This window comes from Triticum dicoccoides, chromosome 3B, assembly GCF_002162155.2.
Source record: "Triticum dicoccoides isolate Atlit2015 ecotype Zavitan chromosome 3B, WEW_v2.0, whole genome shotgun sequence".
NCBI classification, from domain to species: Eukaryota; Viridiplantae; Streptophyta; class Magnoliopsida; order Poales; family Poaceae; genus Triticum; species Triticum dicoccoides.
The window spans coordinates 843126136-843141925 of record NC_041385.1 but is presented as its reverse complement, the minus strand read 5'-3'; the positions used below and the strand labels follow the sequence as shown (position 1 = coordinate 843141925).

At 45.1% G+C, this 15790-nt stretch overlaps 1 protein-coding gene across 4 annotated transcripts; it reads left to right on the top strand.

The window, feature by feature from the left end:
* Positions 1 to 11467: 11467 nt before the first annotated feature.
* On the top strand, positions 11468 to 15390 carry LOC119278849 (probable receptor-like protein kinase At1g30570). Of its 4 annotated transcripts, none has more exons than XM_037560186.1 (5): positions 11468 to 11721; positions 11854 to 11962; positions 12039 to 12213; positions 12353 to 12504; positions 13178 to 15390. In XM_037560186.1, exon 5 carries the CDS (start codon positions 13274 to 13276, stop codon positions 15188 to 15190), a length of 1917 nt encoding a protein of 638 aa, XP_037416083.1. In that variant the 5' UTR covers positions 11468 to 11721; positions 11854 to 11962; positions 12039 to 12213; positions 12353 to 12504; positions 13178 to 13273; the 3' UTR covers positions 15191 to 15390. The 4 variants fall into 4 exon arrangements, with proteins under 4 accessions (XP_037416083.1, XP_037416079.1, XP_037416081.1 ...); XM_037560182.1 differs by having other exon boundaries at positions 11808 to 11962; XM_037560184.1 differs by lacking the exon at positions 12039 to 12213 and having other exon boundaries at positions 11808 to 11962.
* The last annotated feature ends 400 nt before the right edge of the window (positions 15391 to 15790 follow it).

The window sequence follows — 15790 nt, the reverse complement described above, 5'->3', positions numbered from 1 at the left end:
AACAACCAATCTTCAGCAGAGGGTATATTGAGGTCAAAAAGCCATTGTGTAAACGTGACCCGATGCTCACCCTGACAGGGGCCATATACATTAACAAGCTTCCAACAGTGATTGGATTGAGTGGAGGTGAATTCAACACCTAACGCAAACTATTCAGATAAAAAGACCCGGCCCGAGAAAATATTACTATTCCATACCGTTATAATTCCACCCGATGCACCTTGAGAGGGAATGTACGCAAACTGATCAAAACGCCGCGGGGAAATAGATTTCAAGACAGCAGCGTCAAATGAGGGCATTTTAGATTCTTGCAAGCAAACGACCGCGCATCCACTAGTATTGATCGCATTACCAAGCGCTAAATGTTTATCAGGGGCATTAAGACCACGTACATTCCAACATAGTACGTTCCAATTACGCAAAAGCATTGAAAAGATAGGAAAGGTTCAGTAGCGGTAAAAGCAAAGAGAAATAATGCCAACTACTCGTCAGAGAAAGCCGAAGTGGGCAGCTCTACAGCAGGTATCGCACAGAGATTGACGCCGATAGCCTGCATAGTATGAATGGGAGTGGGCGGAGGAGCTGCAGCCGCATCAACTTCAGCAGTAACTATCTCAGGTGATGGATCATCTTCAGTAGTACGCTCCAAGGCTCCAATATCTGCAGCAGAAGGGATAGTGCGAGGCTTGACTCTTGATTTGACGATGCGAACTTCAGAGGTTTGAGGAACCTTAAAACCATCATATTTGTTGTTCCTGTTGTTGCGTCGCAGAGTGGAGATATCAACAGGAACTGGCATCTTACCTTTGCGTTTCTTCTGAGTCTGAGCAGCAGTGAGCAAATCTCCCTGATCAGGCTCTGTCATTGCCATTGAAGTGTCAGGAATTGCCGACAGAGCTGGAGTGGAGAGGGCCTCAGAAGGTGCAGAGAGAATCATGTGATCAACCTGCTGATTGCCCGCAGACAGACTAGAAACCTCAAAGGATTCAGACGGCTCCCAAGTGAGAAGCAGAGGCGGCGTGGCTGGAGGAGCACGTGCATTAAGCTGATCATCCACATTGGAGGGAGACTGAGACGGAACTGGCAAAATAGGCATAGTCATAGCTGTAACAGAAACAGGTTCCTGATGTGGGGCCACCTGAGAGAATTGAATGATCCCCCCAGATAAAGAAACTTGAATTTCCACCTGAAGAGATCTTTGCTGCATACCAAGATCAGAGCGCCACGGACCAAAGGATGCCATCATCGGACGGAGGGCAGAAAAGATGGCACTGTTAAGTTGCTGACGTGGAATAGTGTTTTCCAGCAGTAAAGCCATGAGAGCATCCCCTTGCGCTGAGAGACCAAAACGCAAACCATGACTATGGAGTTCAACCGAGATTGGGAGCGAGTCATCCACCAAAGGAACAACATCAGGCATCTGACCGGAAATCACCAGAAGATCAAAAACAGTGCTATCCGAATCCGTGTCAGTCTCCTCAGAAGAAGTGATGGAATCATGCCATGCCTGGAGAGCATTGTCAGATATATTATTCTCAGGCACAAGACCATCTTGTACTTGCAGGCCCTCTGCAGCAAGCCAAGCTTGAAAGTTCATGAGATAAGGCGGCAACTGAGGCAGAGGAGGAACAGCCGGCGCAGGCCATGCACCCCACCCTGCATTGTCATGATTCTGTGGCCCAGCATGTTCTTCTGGATCGCCATTAGGAGGCGCAGCATTCTGCACAAACCAATTGTGCACCTACTGTTGGTATAGTTGTTCAGCAGTCAGGTCCGGTCCAAATTGAGGATGCAAGATGCCATCAGGTGGTGGCGGTTCCTCCCCTGCAGGCAGCACTTCAGGCAGCATGCCATTCCAATCATTGCTGCGAAGGATAGAAATCTGCACAGTCCAGCAATCACGCGCCCCCCCAGCTGCCAAACAACAAAGCTTTTGGGCACCAGATTCAGACGCAGCACGCGGGCTTTGATCAACATGTAGCGACGATCCTAACGGGGGTTATACCAAGAAACCAAAGCACCAAAACCACCAAGCGACTTATTTATATAATAGTCCGTCTGGTAATCATAGGGAAAACCAAAATACATTAACCAGATCTCAGGACCAAAAGTGGTGGTACGACAATTAAGAGCTTCATTGTGAGGGATGAAAGTTATGAGCAGATCTTCATCCTCTAACTCTAATGGGGTAGCAACCGCAGTGTCACGGAGAAAAACATCCGGAAATCCAAATATACCTATCCCGAGCGGATGATCGCTAACTTCAGTAGTGAAAAGCTGGGCTTCATGAAGCAAACCTCGGATGGCATGGCGAATGGTGGCGCGGCGATGCAGAGGAACATAGTGACTGGTCTCCGCAATGGCCAGAAAGTCGTGATTGAGCGGCGGAATAGGCCCGACCACCATGCCACTGCAAACAACACGGTCCGCCGGACCTTGCTCGACAGCGAAACCAGGCGGGAGGAACGGCACCGGATTAAGGGGATAGTTCGCCATAGTGTTCGTGCGTGGGAGGGGTGACTGAGGTGACTGGGGCGGCAGGGGTGGCGAATGGCTGGGACGGGGCGGTGTCGCTTGAGGAAACCGAGGAGAAGCGGAAGCGTGAGGGGTATTTTTGGTAGGTTGAGGATTTTTGGGGAGCCATTGCCATCGCTCACGCCATCGCTTCAAGCGACAAGATTTGGCCACGTGTCCATAGTGACTACAGACCTCGCATCGCATGGTCAATGTACGGGTACGGTTTTTCACAGGATCCACCGGAGCAACGAAATTAGTGGGTAGATTGAAATTATGAGGTTTGACAGCATCAGTCTGTCTAATTCGTTGCCATGTACACCGGGTCAGGCAATTAATTACCTTGTGATCAGGTGCAGAACACTTAATGCAAATCAGCCGAGCCGGGCATTGAATCTTTGGATGACCCCATTGTAAGCAACGAGCACACAAAACCGCCCAATTATTAGCAAGAGTAGTAATTTCCTCCTCCGAATATGAAGCTTGAGCAAGATCAGCCATATGTTGGGCCGAAAGTGTGGGAGGCCACATGGAATGGGCCGATGCATAACAGAACGCCGAATTAAGGAAGCATCGTGGCAGTGTCGGATAAGGAACATTAAGAGGGCATTTAAACCCACCCAAATGGAGACAGGCCTGATCACGCATATCCTCCAATTTCGCTTTCTGAAGATATTTCCTCGTCAATGAGATTCTCGGTGACTCCGAAATTATGGGCGGCTCCACCGGAGTTGCCAAAAAAGTTCCAAATTGAATCTGAGGACCGGTTGTGTTCTTCGTGAGGCATGAAGATGAAGAAGCTTCTTGAGCATGTTTGTTAGAAAAAACCATATGATCAATAGGCTTCAATGATAATTTGCCAGACTCATGAAAAGAAACAGCCCCAGATGAATGTGAGTTCAGAAATGCCAAATCCGATTTGATAGCAATGGGGTGTCGAGCTGATATTTCTGGTAATACCTCATCAGCATGCCAAGTTTTCTTAGACATATAAGCCCGGGTAGAATCACTCTTGAATAGGTGAAAATGGCAAACAAAGTCCGGCCAAACACGATCCTTAAGACCGTAAATAAAATGTCCCACTTTATTATTGGCAACCGAGAAACGGAACACACGAGGATTGATCTTATGCACTCGAAAACCAGCACTAAGGCCACCAATGCAACACTGAAGAGCAATACCCACAGATTCCTCATGAAGAGAGAAAGAAGCCGAAGAGAAAGAGACGACCAGAAAGAACTCCTTATCGCCCCGGGAGGGAGAAAAGTGCACTGTAGAACCAAATTTCCTTCTCACCTGATCGGCCAGGGCTAAGCCCGGAGCAAAATCCCAGTGCAAGAGGCCATCCATCTTGAATCACCTTAGAAATCGCTATGAGCTTGGGTGGAGCAGGTGGGAGAGGAGAGGGGTGGAAGGTGGGAGGAGGCCATCGACACTTTTGCTCTATCAACAGACCATCCTACGATGATAGTTAATTTGATCTTGCTGAAAAACAGAAACTTTTGCATGCATAAGAATAATTTTAGTAAATCATAGATACGTTCTTTTCAGTTGATTCTTTTTGCATTAGATTATAGACAAATTTCCTATTACTTCCTATTTTTGTAGAATTTTTAGGATTCTAGAAGTATTCGAAAGTTACAGATTGCTACAGACTGTTCTGTTTTTGACAGATTTTGTTTTTCGTGTGTTGTTTGCTTATTTTGATGAATCTATGGCTAGTATCAGGGGGTATGAACCATAGATACGTTGTAATACAGTAGGTTTAACACTAATATAAATAAAGAGTGGGTTCATTACAGTACCTTAAAGTGGTGGTTTGTTTTCTTGCACTAACGGAGCTCATGAGATTTTCTGTTGAGTTTTGTGTTGTGAAGTTTTCAAGTTTTGGGTAAAGATTTGATGGATTATGGAATAAGGAGTGGCAAGAGCCTAAGCTTGGGGATGCCCAAGGCACCCCAAGGTAAAATTCAAAGACAACCAAAAGCCTAAGCTTGGGGATGCCCCGGAAGGCATCCCCTCTTTCGTCTTCGTCTATTGGTAACTTTACTTGAGGCTATATTTTTATTCACCACATGATATGTGTTTTGCTTGGAGCATCTTGTATGATTTGAGTATTTGCTTTTTAGTTTACCACAATCATCCTTGCTGTACACACCTTTTGGAGAGACACACATGAATCGAAATTTATTAGAATACTCTATGTGCTTCATTTATATCTTTTGAGCTAGATAATTTTGCTCTAGTGCTTCACTTATACCTTTTTAGAGCACGGCGGTGGTTTTATTTTATAGGAATTATTGATCTCTCATGCTTCACTTATATTATTTTGAGAGTCTTTTAGAACAGCATGGTATTTGCTTTGGTTATAAAATTGGTCCTACAATGATGGGCATCCAAGATAGGTATAATAAAAACTATCATATAAAGTGCATTGAATACTATGAGAAGTTTGATACTTGATGATTGTTTTGAGATATGAGGGTGGTAATATTAGAGTCATGCTAGTTGAGTAGTTGTGAATTTGAGAAATACTTGTTCTAACGTTTGTGATTCCCGTAGCATGCACGTATGGTGAACCGTTATGTGATGAAGTCAGAGCATGATTTATTTATTGATTGTCTTCCTTATGAGTGGCGGTCAGGGACGAGCGATGGTCTTTTCCTACCAATCTATCCCCCTAGGAGAATGCGCGTAGTACTTCATTTCGATAACTAATAAATTTTTGCAATAAGTATTTGAATTCTTTATGACTAATGTTGAGTTCATGGATTATATGCACTCTCACCCTTCCACCATTGCTAGCCTCTCTAATACCGCACACCTTCCGCCAGTATCATACGCCCACCATATACCTTCCTCAAAACAGCCACCATACCTACCTATTATGGCATTTCCATAGCCATTCCGTGATATATTGCCATGCAACTTTCCACCGTTCCGTTTATTATGACATGCTTCATCATTGTCATATTACTTTGCATGATCATGTAGTTGACATTGTATTTGTGGCAAAGCCATCTTTATAATTCTTTCATACATGTCGCTCTTGATTCATTGCATATCCCGATACACCACCAGAGGCATTCACATAGAGTCATATTTTGTTCTATGTATCAAGTTGTAATTCTTGAGTTGTAAGTAAATAAAAGTGTGATGATCTTCATTATTAGAGCATTGTCCCGGTGAGGAAAGGATGATGGAGACTATGATTCCCCCACAAGTCGGGATGAGACTCCGGGCTTTATGAAAAATAAAAGAGGCCAAAGAATCCCAAATAAAAAAGAGGCCAAATAAGCCCAAATAAAAAAAAGAAAAAAATGAGAGAAAAAGAGAGAAGGGACAATGTTACTATCCTTTTACCACACTTGTGCTTCAAAGTAGCACCATGATCTTCATGATAGAGAGTCTCCTATGTTGTCGCTTTCATATACTAGTGGGAATTTTACATTATAGAACTTGGCTTGTATATTCCAATGATGGGCTTCCTCAAATTGCCCTAGGTCTTCGTGAGCAAGCAAGTTGGATGCACACCCACTTAGTTTCTTTTGATGAGCTTTCATACACTTATAGATCTAGTGGATCCGTTGCATGGCAATCCCTACTCGCTCACATTGATATCTATTGATGGGCATCTCCATAGCCCGTTGATACGCCTAGTTGATATGAGACTATCTTCTCCTCATTTTTGTCTTCTCCACAACCACCATTCTATTCCACCTATAGTGCTATGTCCATGGCTCATGCTCATGTATTGTGTGAAGATTGAAAAGTTTGAGAACATCAAAGTATGAAACAATTGCTTGGCTTGTCACCGGGTTGTGCATGATTAAATACTTTGTGTGATGAAGATAGAGCATAGCCAGACTATATGATTTTGTAGGGATAGCTTTCTTTGGCCATGTTATTTTGAGAAGACATGATTACTTTGTTAGTATGCTTGAAGTATTATTATTTTTATGTCAATATTAAACTTTTGCCTTGAATCTTTTGGATCTGAACATTCATGCCACAATAAAGAAACTTACATTGAGAATTATGCTAGGTAGCATTCCACATCAAAAAATCTGTTTTTATCATTTACCTACTCGAGGACGTGCATGAATTAAGCTTGGGGATGCTTGATACGTCTCCAACGTATCTATAATTTTTGATTGTTCCATGCTATTATATTAGCTGTTTTGGATGTTTAATGTCCTTTACTAAGCACTTTTATATTATTTTTGGGACTAACCTACTAACCGGAGGCCCGGTCCATATTGTTGTTTTTTTGCCTATTTATGTGTCTCACAGAAAAGGAATATCAAACGGAGTCCAAACGGAATGAAACCTCCGGGAGAGTTATTTTTGGAACAAACGCAATCCAGGAGACTTGGAGTGGACGTCAAGAAAGAAACGAGGTGGCCACGAGGCAGGGAGGCGCGCCCTAGGGGGGTAGGCGCGCCTCCCACCCTCATGGGCCCCTCGTGGCTCCCCTGACCGACTTCCATCGCCTATATATATTCATATACCTTGAAAACATTTGGGAGCACCACGAAAACCTATTTCCACCGCCGCAACCTTCTGTACCCGTGAGATCTCATCTTGGGGCCTTTTCCGGCGCTCCTCCGGAGGGGGAATCGATCATGGAGGGTTTCTACATCAACACCATAGCCTCTCCGATGAAGTGTGAGTAGTTTACCACAGACCTTCGAGTCCATAGTTATTAGCTAGATGGCTTCTTCTCTCTCTGTGGATCTCAATACAAAGTTCTCCTCGATCTTCTTGGAGATCTATTTGATGTAATTCTCTTTGCGGTGTGTTTGTCGAGATCCAATGAATTGTGGGTTTATGATCAAGATTATCTATGAACAATATTTGAATCTCCTCTGAATTCTTTTATGTATGATTCGTTATATTTGCAAGTCTCTTTGAATTATTAGTTTGGTTTGGCCTACTAGATTGATCTTTCTTGCAATGAGAGAAGTGCTTAGCTTTGGGTTCAATCTTGCGGTGTCCTTTCCCAGTGACAGTAGGGGCAGCAAGGCACGTATCGTATTGTTGCCATCGAGGATAAAAAGATGGGGTTTATATCATATTGCTTGAGTTTATTCCTCTACATCATGTCATCTTGCCCAATGCGTTACTCTGTTCTTATGAACTTAATACTCTAGATGTAGGCTGGATAGCGGTCGACCGACTCCTGCCTACATCTAGAGTATTAAGTTCATGAAGAATAGAGTAACGCATTAAGAAAGATGACATGGTGTAGAGGGATAAACTCAAGCAATATGATATAAACCCCATCTTTTTATCCTCGATGGCAACAATACAATACGTGCCTTGCTGCCCCTATTGTCACTGGGAAAGGACACTGCAAGATTGAACCCAATTCTAAGCACTTCTCCCATTGCAAGAAAAACCAATCTAGTAGGCCAAACTAAACCAATAATTCGAAGAGACTTGCAAAGATATCAAATCATGCATATAAGAATTCAGAGAAGATTCAAATAATACTCATAGATAATCTGATCATAAATCCACAATTCATTGGATCTCGGCAAACACACCACAAAAGAGTATTACATCGAATAGATCTCCAAGAACATCGAGGAGAACATGGTATTGGGAATCAAAGAGAGAGAAGAAGCCATCTAGCTAGTAGCTGTGGACCCGTAGGTCCATGGTAAACTACTCACGCTTCATCGGAAGGGCAATGGTGTTGATGTAGAAGCCCTCCATGATCGAATCCCCCTCCGGCAGGACGCCAGAAAAGGCCCCTAGATGGGATCTCATGGGTACAGAAGGTTGCAGCGGTGGAGACATGTTTTTGTGGCCCCCCTGATGGTTTGGGGGTATAAGAGTATATATGGGGGAAAGAATTAGGCCAGGAGACCCACAAGGGGCCCACAAGACAGGGGTTGCGCCCTACCCCCTGGGCGCGCCTCCACCCTTGTGGCCGCCTCGTGGCTCCTCCGACTTCATTTCTAAGTCTCCTGGTTTGCTCCTGGTCCAAGAAATATCATCACGAAAGTTTTATTCCGTTTGGACTCCGTTTGGTATTCCTTTTCTACGAAACTCAAAAACAGGCAAAAAACAGAAACTGGCACTGGGCTCTAGGTTAATAGGTTAGTCCCAAAAATAATATAAAATAGCATATTAATGCATATAAAACATCCAAAACAGATAATATAATAGCATGGCACAATAAACAATTATACACACGTTGGAGATGTATCAAGCATCCCCAAGCCTAATTTCCGCTCGTCCTCGAGTAGGTAAATGATAAAAACAGAATTTTTGATGTGGAATGCTACCTAACATATTTATCCATGTAATTATCTTTATTGTGGCATGAATGTTCAGATCCATAAGATTCAAAACAAAAGTTTAATATTGACATAAAAATAATAATACTTCAAGCATACTAACAAGGTAATTATGTCTTCTCAAAATAACATGGCCAAATAAAGCTTATCCATACAAAATCATATATTCTGGCTATGCTCCATCTTCATCACACAAAATATTCAAATCATGAACAACCTCGATGACAAGCCAAGCAATTGTTTTATACTTTTGATGTTCTCAAACTTTTTCAACTTTCACGCAATACATGAGCGTGAGCCATGGACATAGCACTATAGGTTGAATAGAATGGTGGTTGTGGAGAAGACAAAAGGAGGGAGATAGTCTCACATCAACTAGGCGTATCAACGGGCTATGGAGATGCCCATCAATAGATATCAATGTGAGTGAGTAGGGATTGCCATGCAACGGATTCTCTAGAGCTCTAATTTTATGAAATTCAAAAAGAAAAACTAAGTGGGTGTGCATCCAACTTGCTTGCTCATGAAGACCTAGGGAAATTTGAGGAAGCCCATCGTTGGAATATACAAGCCAAGTTCTATAATGAAAAATTCCCACTAGTATATGAAAGTGACAAAATAAGAGACTCTCTATCATGAAGATCATGGTGCTACTTTGAAGCACAAGTGTGGTAAAAGGATAGTAACATTGCTCCTTCTCTCTTTTTCTCTCATTTTTTCCCTTTTTTCATTTTTTCCTTGGCTTCTTTGGCCTCTTTTTTTATTTGGCCTTTTTTTTATTTTTCCTCACATGGGGCAATGCTCTAATAATGATCACCACACTTCTATTTACTTACAACTCGAAAAATTACAACTCGATACTTAGAACAAAAACATGACTCTATGTGGATGCCTCCGGCGTTGTACCGGGATGTGCAATGAATCAAGAGTGACATGTATGAAAGAATTATGAAAGGTGACTTTGCCACAAATACAATGTCAACTACATGATCATGCAAAGCAATATGACAATGACGAAACGTGTCATAATAAACGGAACGGTGGAAAGTTGCATGTCAATATATCTCGGAATGGCTATGAAAATGCCATAATAGGTAGATATGGTGGCTGTTTTGAGGAAGGTATATGGTGGGTGTATGGTACACTTGTCTACGACCAGCAGTGTCGGATCCCTTTGTGTTCCCCATGTCCGGCAGCCCGCTAACCGGACTGCCGGGAGTCCCGGAGGCATATTATTCCCAAGTATCTTTCCTATGTCTGGCTGTGCCGCTCGTCAGAGTGGCAAGGATGGTGCTTTAGCCGGAGGGGAATGTTGCTTCCGTTGAGCTCAAACGAGTGCCCAAGATGGTCTGGGATAAAGAAGAACCAGACAGGTCGCCGCCGATGGCCTTCCTGGGACCCAAGCAGCGGTGGCCTCCCGTGTTCTACTTCTCCTCGATGATGGCGGTAGGGGCGGATGTGCCAGTTGCCACCTCGTCGACATCCACGCAGCCGGCTTCTTTCTCTGCCTTAATGGCGCAGCTGCGCGCGCGTTGACGGTGGATGGCGGAGTCACATTCACTAGAGGCGCGCGCGACACGACGCGGTGCATCGATGGCAATGACGGTGCCCGTGCCGCCATGCTCCTTGACGTGCTGGCCTGGAGCAACTCGCCACTACTGCGCGAGCTGGTTTGGAGCAGCGAGTTGCTAAACCACACGCGGGCTTGGGGCGGCAACATGCTCCGTCGGGCTAGGCGAGGGAGGTGGAGCAGCGAGCTACCTCGCTCATATCCGCAGGGCTCGGCGCGCCACCCAACCGACTTTTATGCCGGAGAACCGCTCTTCCCGCTCGTCAAATGCCATCGAAAGAATGGAGAAAGTAGTGGATGGAGGAGAAGAGGAGCAGCGAAGTGGTGCGGTTCTTGTCTGGCGTCGGGCCTCGTTTAAATAGAGGGCAGAAGGGAAGAGCTTGTCGGCGTTGCGTTTAATGCCCCCCCCCCTCGTAAATGGACGTGTGGCCGGAGTAGGTTTCTCGGCTTGCACGCGGATTTAATGCCGGCGTTTGAAGGCGCCGAGGAGGCGTGTTCAGCCGGGCGGGCGGCGGGCGGCGCCCTCGGCTGGCGCGCTGCTTCAATGGCGAAGGCAGTGAGAGGTTGCATCCGCCCTGGACCGCCTTCAATGTGAAGCGGCGCGCTCTGCAGTGGCATGAACGCGGGCAACTGGTGACGGGCGGGAATGGCAGTCAGAAGCGGGCGTGATAGCGGTCCGGACTCCGGTAAATCTTCCCACATTTGTCTCCGGTTTGCGGGAGAAAACACGTCTGGACCGCGCCGCTAACCGATACATAACCGTATTGGATGGCTTCCGCGGTCCAAACAACGTTATCCGGACGGTTGCTTTTTTTTTTTTGAGTAACATCCGGACGGTTGCTTATATAGGTTTAAACAACCTATAAGCAACATAGGCTTAAACAACGGATGTCACGTTAGCCTAGGCCCGGCCCATCCTTCCAAAAGGCCCGTTAAACCACGTAGCCTCGAAACCCTCGTCGCTTTGACTTGACTCCCACCAGACACCGGCAAACCCTCCCCCTCAAAAAATTTCCCGTGGAAGAAAAAACATTCTAGTAGTACGATTTTTTGTGGGAATCATAGATGGCTTGACTCAAGACAGCTCCCCTGCCCACGCGCTCCCCTGCGTTTGCCTGCCACTCGTTATCCTCCGCCGCCGACCTCTCGCCGTCCGACGCATCCCGCAGCGGTCTTCGTCGGGCTCGGGATTCACTGAGGTCGACGGCGCCCAGGTGCAGGTGCTTGCGGCCATCCCCTCGTCGGAGCTCGGCGAGCTTCCCTCAGCCCGAGTGTGACGCTTCGCTCCGTCCCTGCTCCGTTCCTCCGTGGATCCAAGATAAGTTTGAGGTGAGATCCACGACTCACATCACACGCTTCTCCATTTCTGACACCTACCTACTACAGAGCACCTCTGTTTTTCTGGCATATTTCAGTTCAGTTCAGTTCAGACAGCAGTGAACCCCCTCCTTCAATCAGCAGACACAAGCACAGGGACCATCTTCCCTGCTATCCTTCACAGGGACCGGCACATCTCCGCCGACCAAGCACCAATCATCTACACTATCTTTGAGTGGGAACGGAGCAGCAGGTACGTATCACCATCGAAAAGTCTGCGCGTACTCAAACTTTGTTAAGCAAAATCGATAAAACTTGCCATTCTACAGGGCCTAGGAAATACACGTTCAGATTCAGCCAGCAAACTTGCAATCGTTAATAGAATGGCACCACAAATACTCACACGTTTTCAGGTTCACCCAAAACTGGCAAGCAGCAAGGAAAAGAGCTACACACCTAATCACTAGTGAACTACAGGGTCACCCACTCAACTTTTCAGTTCAGGTACAAGTGAGAGATTACAGCACACCAACCACTTAATTTTTGATGGCAACTTAGCTTTGCACAAACTCATCAAATATCTGCTAGTCCACACCTCACACAAATACTTGTAATGGAATCTAATACTCCCATGGTCTTGCAGATGCCAATGGGTTTACGGCTCATAGCTAGAAATATGGGCTGAATGCTGAAACTGCCTGTCTATGCACTCAATTGCTGTATTGATTTCCACCATCTCTCACCGACTGTAAAAAATCCCACCTCTCAGCAAGAGCTCAAGTCTCAACACCTAGTGTAAGTGAACCTTTCATCCATTTTGTGGGGAAAACTAGTGTTTGCTTCTCCCTCCGTCCCAAAATAAGTGTCGCGGATTTAGTACTTAGTTAGTACTGCCTCTTTCCCAAAATGTAAGGTGCGCTTGACTTTGCACGGTCTTTGATTGACAACTTTGATCATTAATATATACCAAAGTATATGTATTTAACATTTATAAATGGTAATTTGTAGACATACAAATGAGTGAAAATTATAGTCAAAGTTGTATGATGAAGACTGAAATAATTGAACCGAGTCTTATATTTTGGGAAGGAGGAGTACTTACTAGTGACTAATGCAAGCACAACCCTCCTCTCCCTGTGTGCAACAACATCTCAAACAGGCACATTTTTCAGCATAGCATTGGTCACACACTTATCAGCAGCATCTCAAACAGAGACTGGACATTTTATAGTACTCAAGTTGTTTGAAGTCTGTTGGTAATGAATGTTAAATTTCTCTCCAGCATATATCTTCTCTAGTTTGATGTACTTCTACATAGTATGTTGTTGTGGGAAATATGCAACTATGTATGTAGAGAGTAAATCAGGGTAATTGGCAACTTCACTTCTGTTATCTTTTTTTTTCTTTTACAAAATTTGCATCGACAGTAGAGGATTTAACCCCTTGATTCCCTGTCTTCAATGTTCAGGTCTTTAGGCTGGAAATACTTTATTGATGAAAGTGGCTTACTCTTCAGTGCTGTGTATATATATTGTTGGCACAGAACTGAGCTTCTCGAAATATCATGAGTGGGAATCTCGTCCTGTTCCAGGACAGAACAAAGCATGCAGTATACATTAACAAGAATTTAAAAGATTTCACAGAAGATGCTATTGAAAGAATTACTAGCAACTACAGCATTCCTATCGGAAAAGGTGGTTTTGGAGAAGTCTTTAAAGGAGTCCTTGATGATGAGCTAGTTGCTGTGAAGAGATATATCCGCCAAGAGTTGAGAGAAGAGTTTATGGATGAAGTAAGCATCCATAGTCAAATGAGCCACAGGAACGTGGTGAATCTCATTGGCTATTGTATTGGGGAAAATACCCTAACAATGGTAACTGAGTTTATCTCCAAAGGAAACCTCGATGACATACTCCACAACAGTAGTACTTCCATCCCTTTGGATATAAGATTGGGTATTGCTATAGGCTGTGCAGAAGCATTGAGCTACATGCATTCGATGCATTTATCAGGTGACAACCTTGTATGTCATGGCGATATTAAACCTGCCAACATACTTCTAGATGCCAATCTTACAGCAAAAGTATCAGATTTTGGACTGTCGAGGCTTCTTTTAGGAGGCATCACTCAATACACTAGGAATGTAAAAGGAAGTATAGATTACATGGATCCTATATATCTTCGAGAGGGACGTCTTACCCCAAAGAGTGATGTATATAGTTTTGGAGCTGTGCTCTTGGAATTAATAGCTAGGAAAAGGGTAAAAGAGGGTAGCTGTAGCCTCATATCGACTTTCAGTAATGCCCGTGGTAAAGGTGAATGGTCGAGGGACCTTTTTGACAGAGAAATAATTAGTGCAGGCAATATAAAGATTCTTGAGGAAATAGGAAAACTGGCAACTGAATGCCTGACATTGGACATTCATAAACGTCCCAGAATTACTGATGTGGCTAAACGCCTTTTATTGCTGTGGAGACAAGAAAAACGGGAGTTCTTTTTTAGAACAGAAAGTGTTGGCACAAGCAACTTAATGAGATGTTTGGGCAGTTTTGAGATGGATGTTGCCAATTCTGAGATACTAGCAAAGCTTGGCAACATGCGATTTTTCACTGAGAAGCAGCTAATTGAAGTCACACGGAACTTCTCATGTCTATGTAGTGAAGGTTGGTTAGCTGAGGTCTACAAAGGCACTCTAGAGGATAACACAGTGGTGGCAGTAAAGAAATCTGTTGATGCATATGAGGAGCATATAATTCATTTTGTCAATGGAGTGATGATCCATGCTCAACTCATCCACACGAATATCATCAAACTGTTCGGCGTCTGCTTGGAGGTTGGTATTCCAATTTTCCTATATGAGTATGCTGCTGAAGGCAATCTTTCAGACCTCCTGAATGGTAGCAAACATTTCCCCCTGGAATTGCGGCTGGAGATTGCAATCGGAACTGCAAAAGCATTAGCATACATGCACTCATCTGATTCTGGTTGCATCAGACATGGTAGTGTCAACCCTTCCAATATACTTCTAGATCATAACTTCTCGCCAAAGGTCTCAGGTTTTTCACTCTCAAGGGCGCTTACCATTGAGTACAATTATGATGACTCTGTAGTCGTTCAAAGGCACTACAGCGACCCAAGCTTCGTACAATGTGGGCTTCTTACAGTCAAAAGCGATGTGTACAGCTTCGGGATTATTCTCATGGAACTCATTAGCAGGAAGCTCTCAACATATGATGAAGATTGTGAACTAACAGACCTTGTTATCCTGTATAACAAAGCATATGATTCAGAGAAGAGAGGAGCGGCGATGTTTGATAAGGATATCACAGCCGATAAAGACATCATACTGCTTGAAGACATTGGGAAGCTAGCAATTGAGTGCACGAAACTGGGACCAGATCTTAGGCCAACAATGAAGGAGGTGGCAGAACGCCTCGAGATTCTTAGAGCATCTTGGGGCAAAGCTAGCCAAGGGAGGTAGTTGGATCTGGGGCTATGGCAAATGCCACTGGAAGGAGGACAACCCTGTTTAAAACATTTGTGCCGCTGAAGCTTCATGATTACCGCTCTCTGAGCTCAGCTCACAATTCTAATATTGTTTTGTTTTGTAGTGTTATGATTTATGTAATCTTGGTGGAGAAGCATCAAGCCTTTTGCTGTAATCTTGTCTGGATGTGTGTGAACAAAGTTTCAGAGAGCTGGAGAGAGGATGGCGCTCTCCTCTCGCGACCGAGCTGGCGACGCACCGGCCGCGACCTGCTCGCCTGCGCGGCCGCCGTCTCCGTTGCCCTGCGCCACTCCGGTCGGCTCTGACGCACCCCTGCAGCCCGACGCCCCGCTGATTCCGGCCGCTGGGCCGCTCGCCCCATGCTCGGTCGCCCCTGTTGAGGAGGCGCTTCCGCTGCGCTGGGCAGACTTGGCGGAGGACGAGGACTCCACCGCTGGCCGTCCCACAGTCCGGCGCACACCTCCGGCCCGCCGGACTGTGCTGCGCCCGATGCTGGTCGACGTGCCATGCCGGGGAGCCCCCTCCCCACCTCTTGCTCGCCGGCCGGCTGCACCCCCCCCCCCTCCTCCCGAC

Coding starts and splice junctions, on each gene's coding strand:
- LOC119278849 (XM_037560186.1), top strand. CDS start 13,274: ATGAGTGGGAATCTCGTCCTGTTCCAGGACAGAACAAAGCATGCAGTA.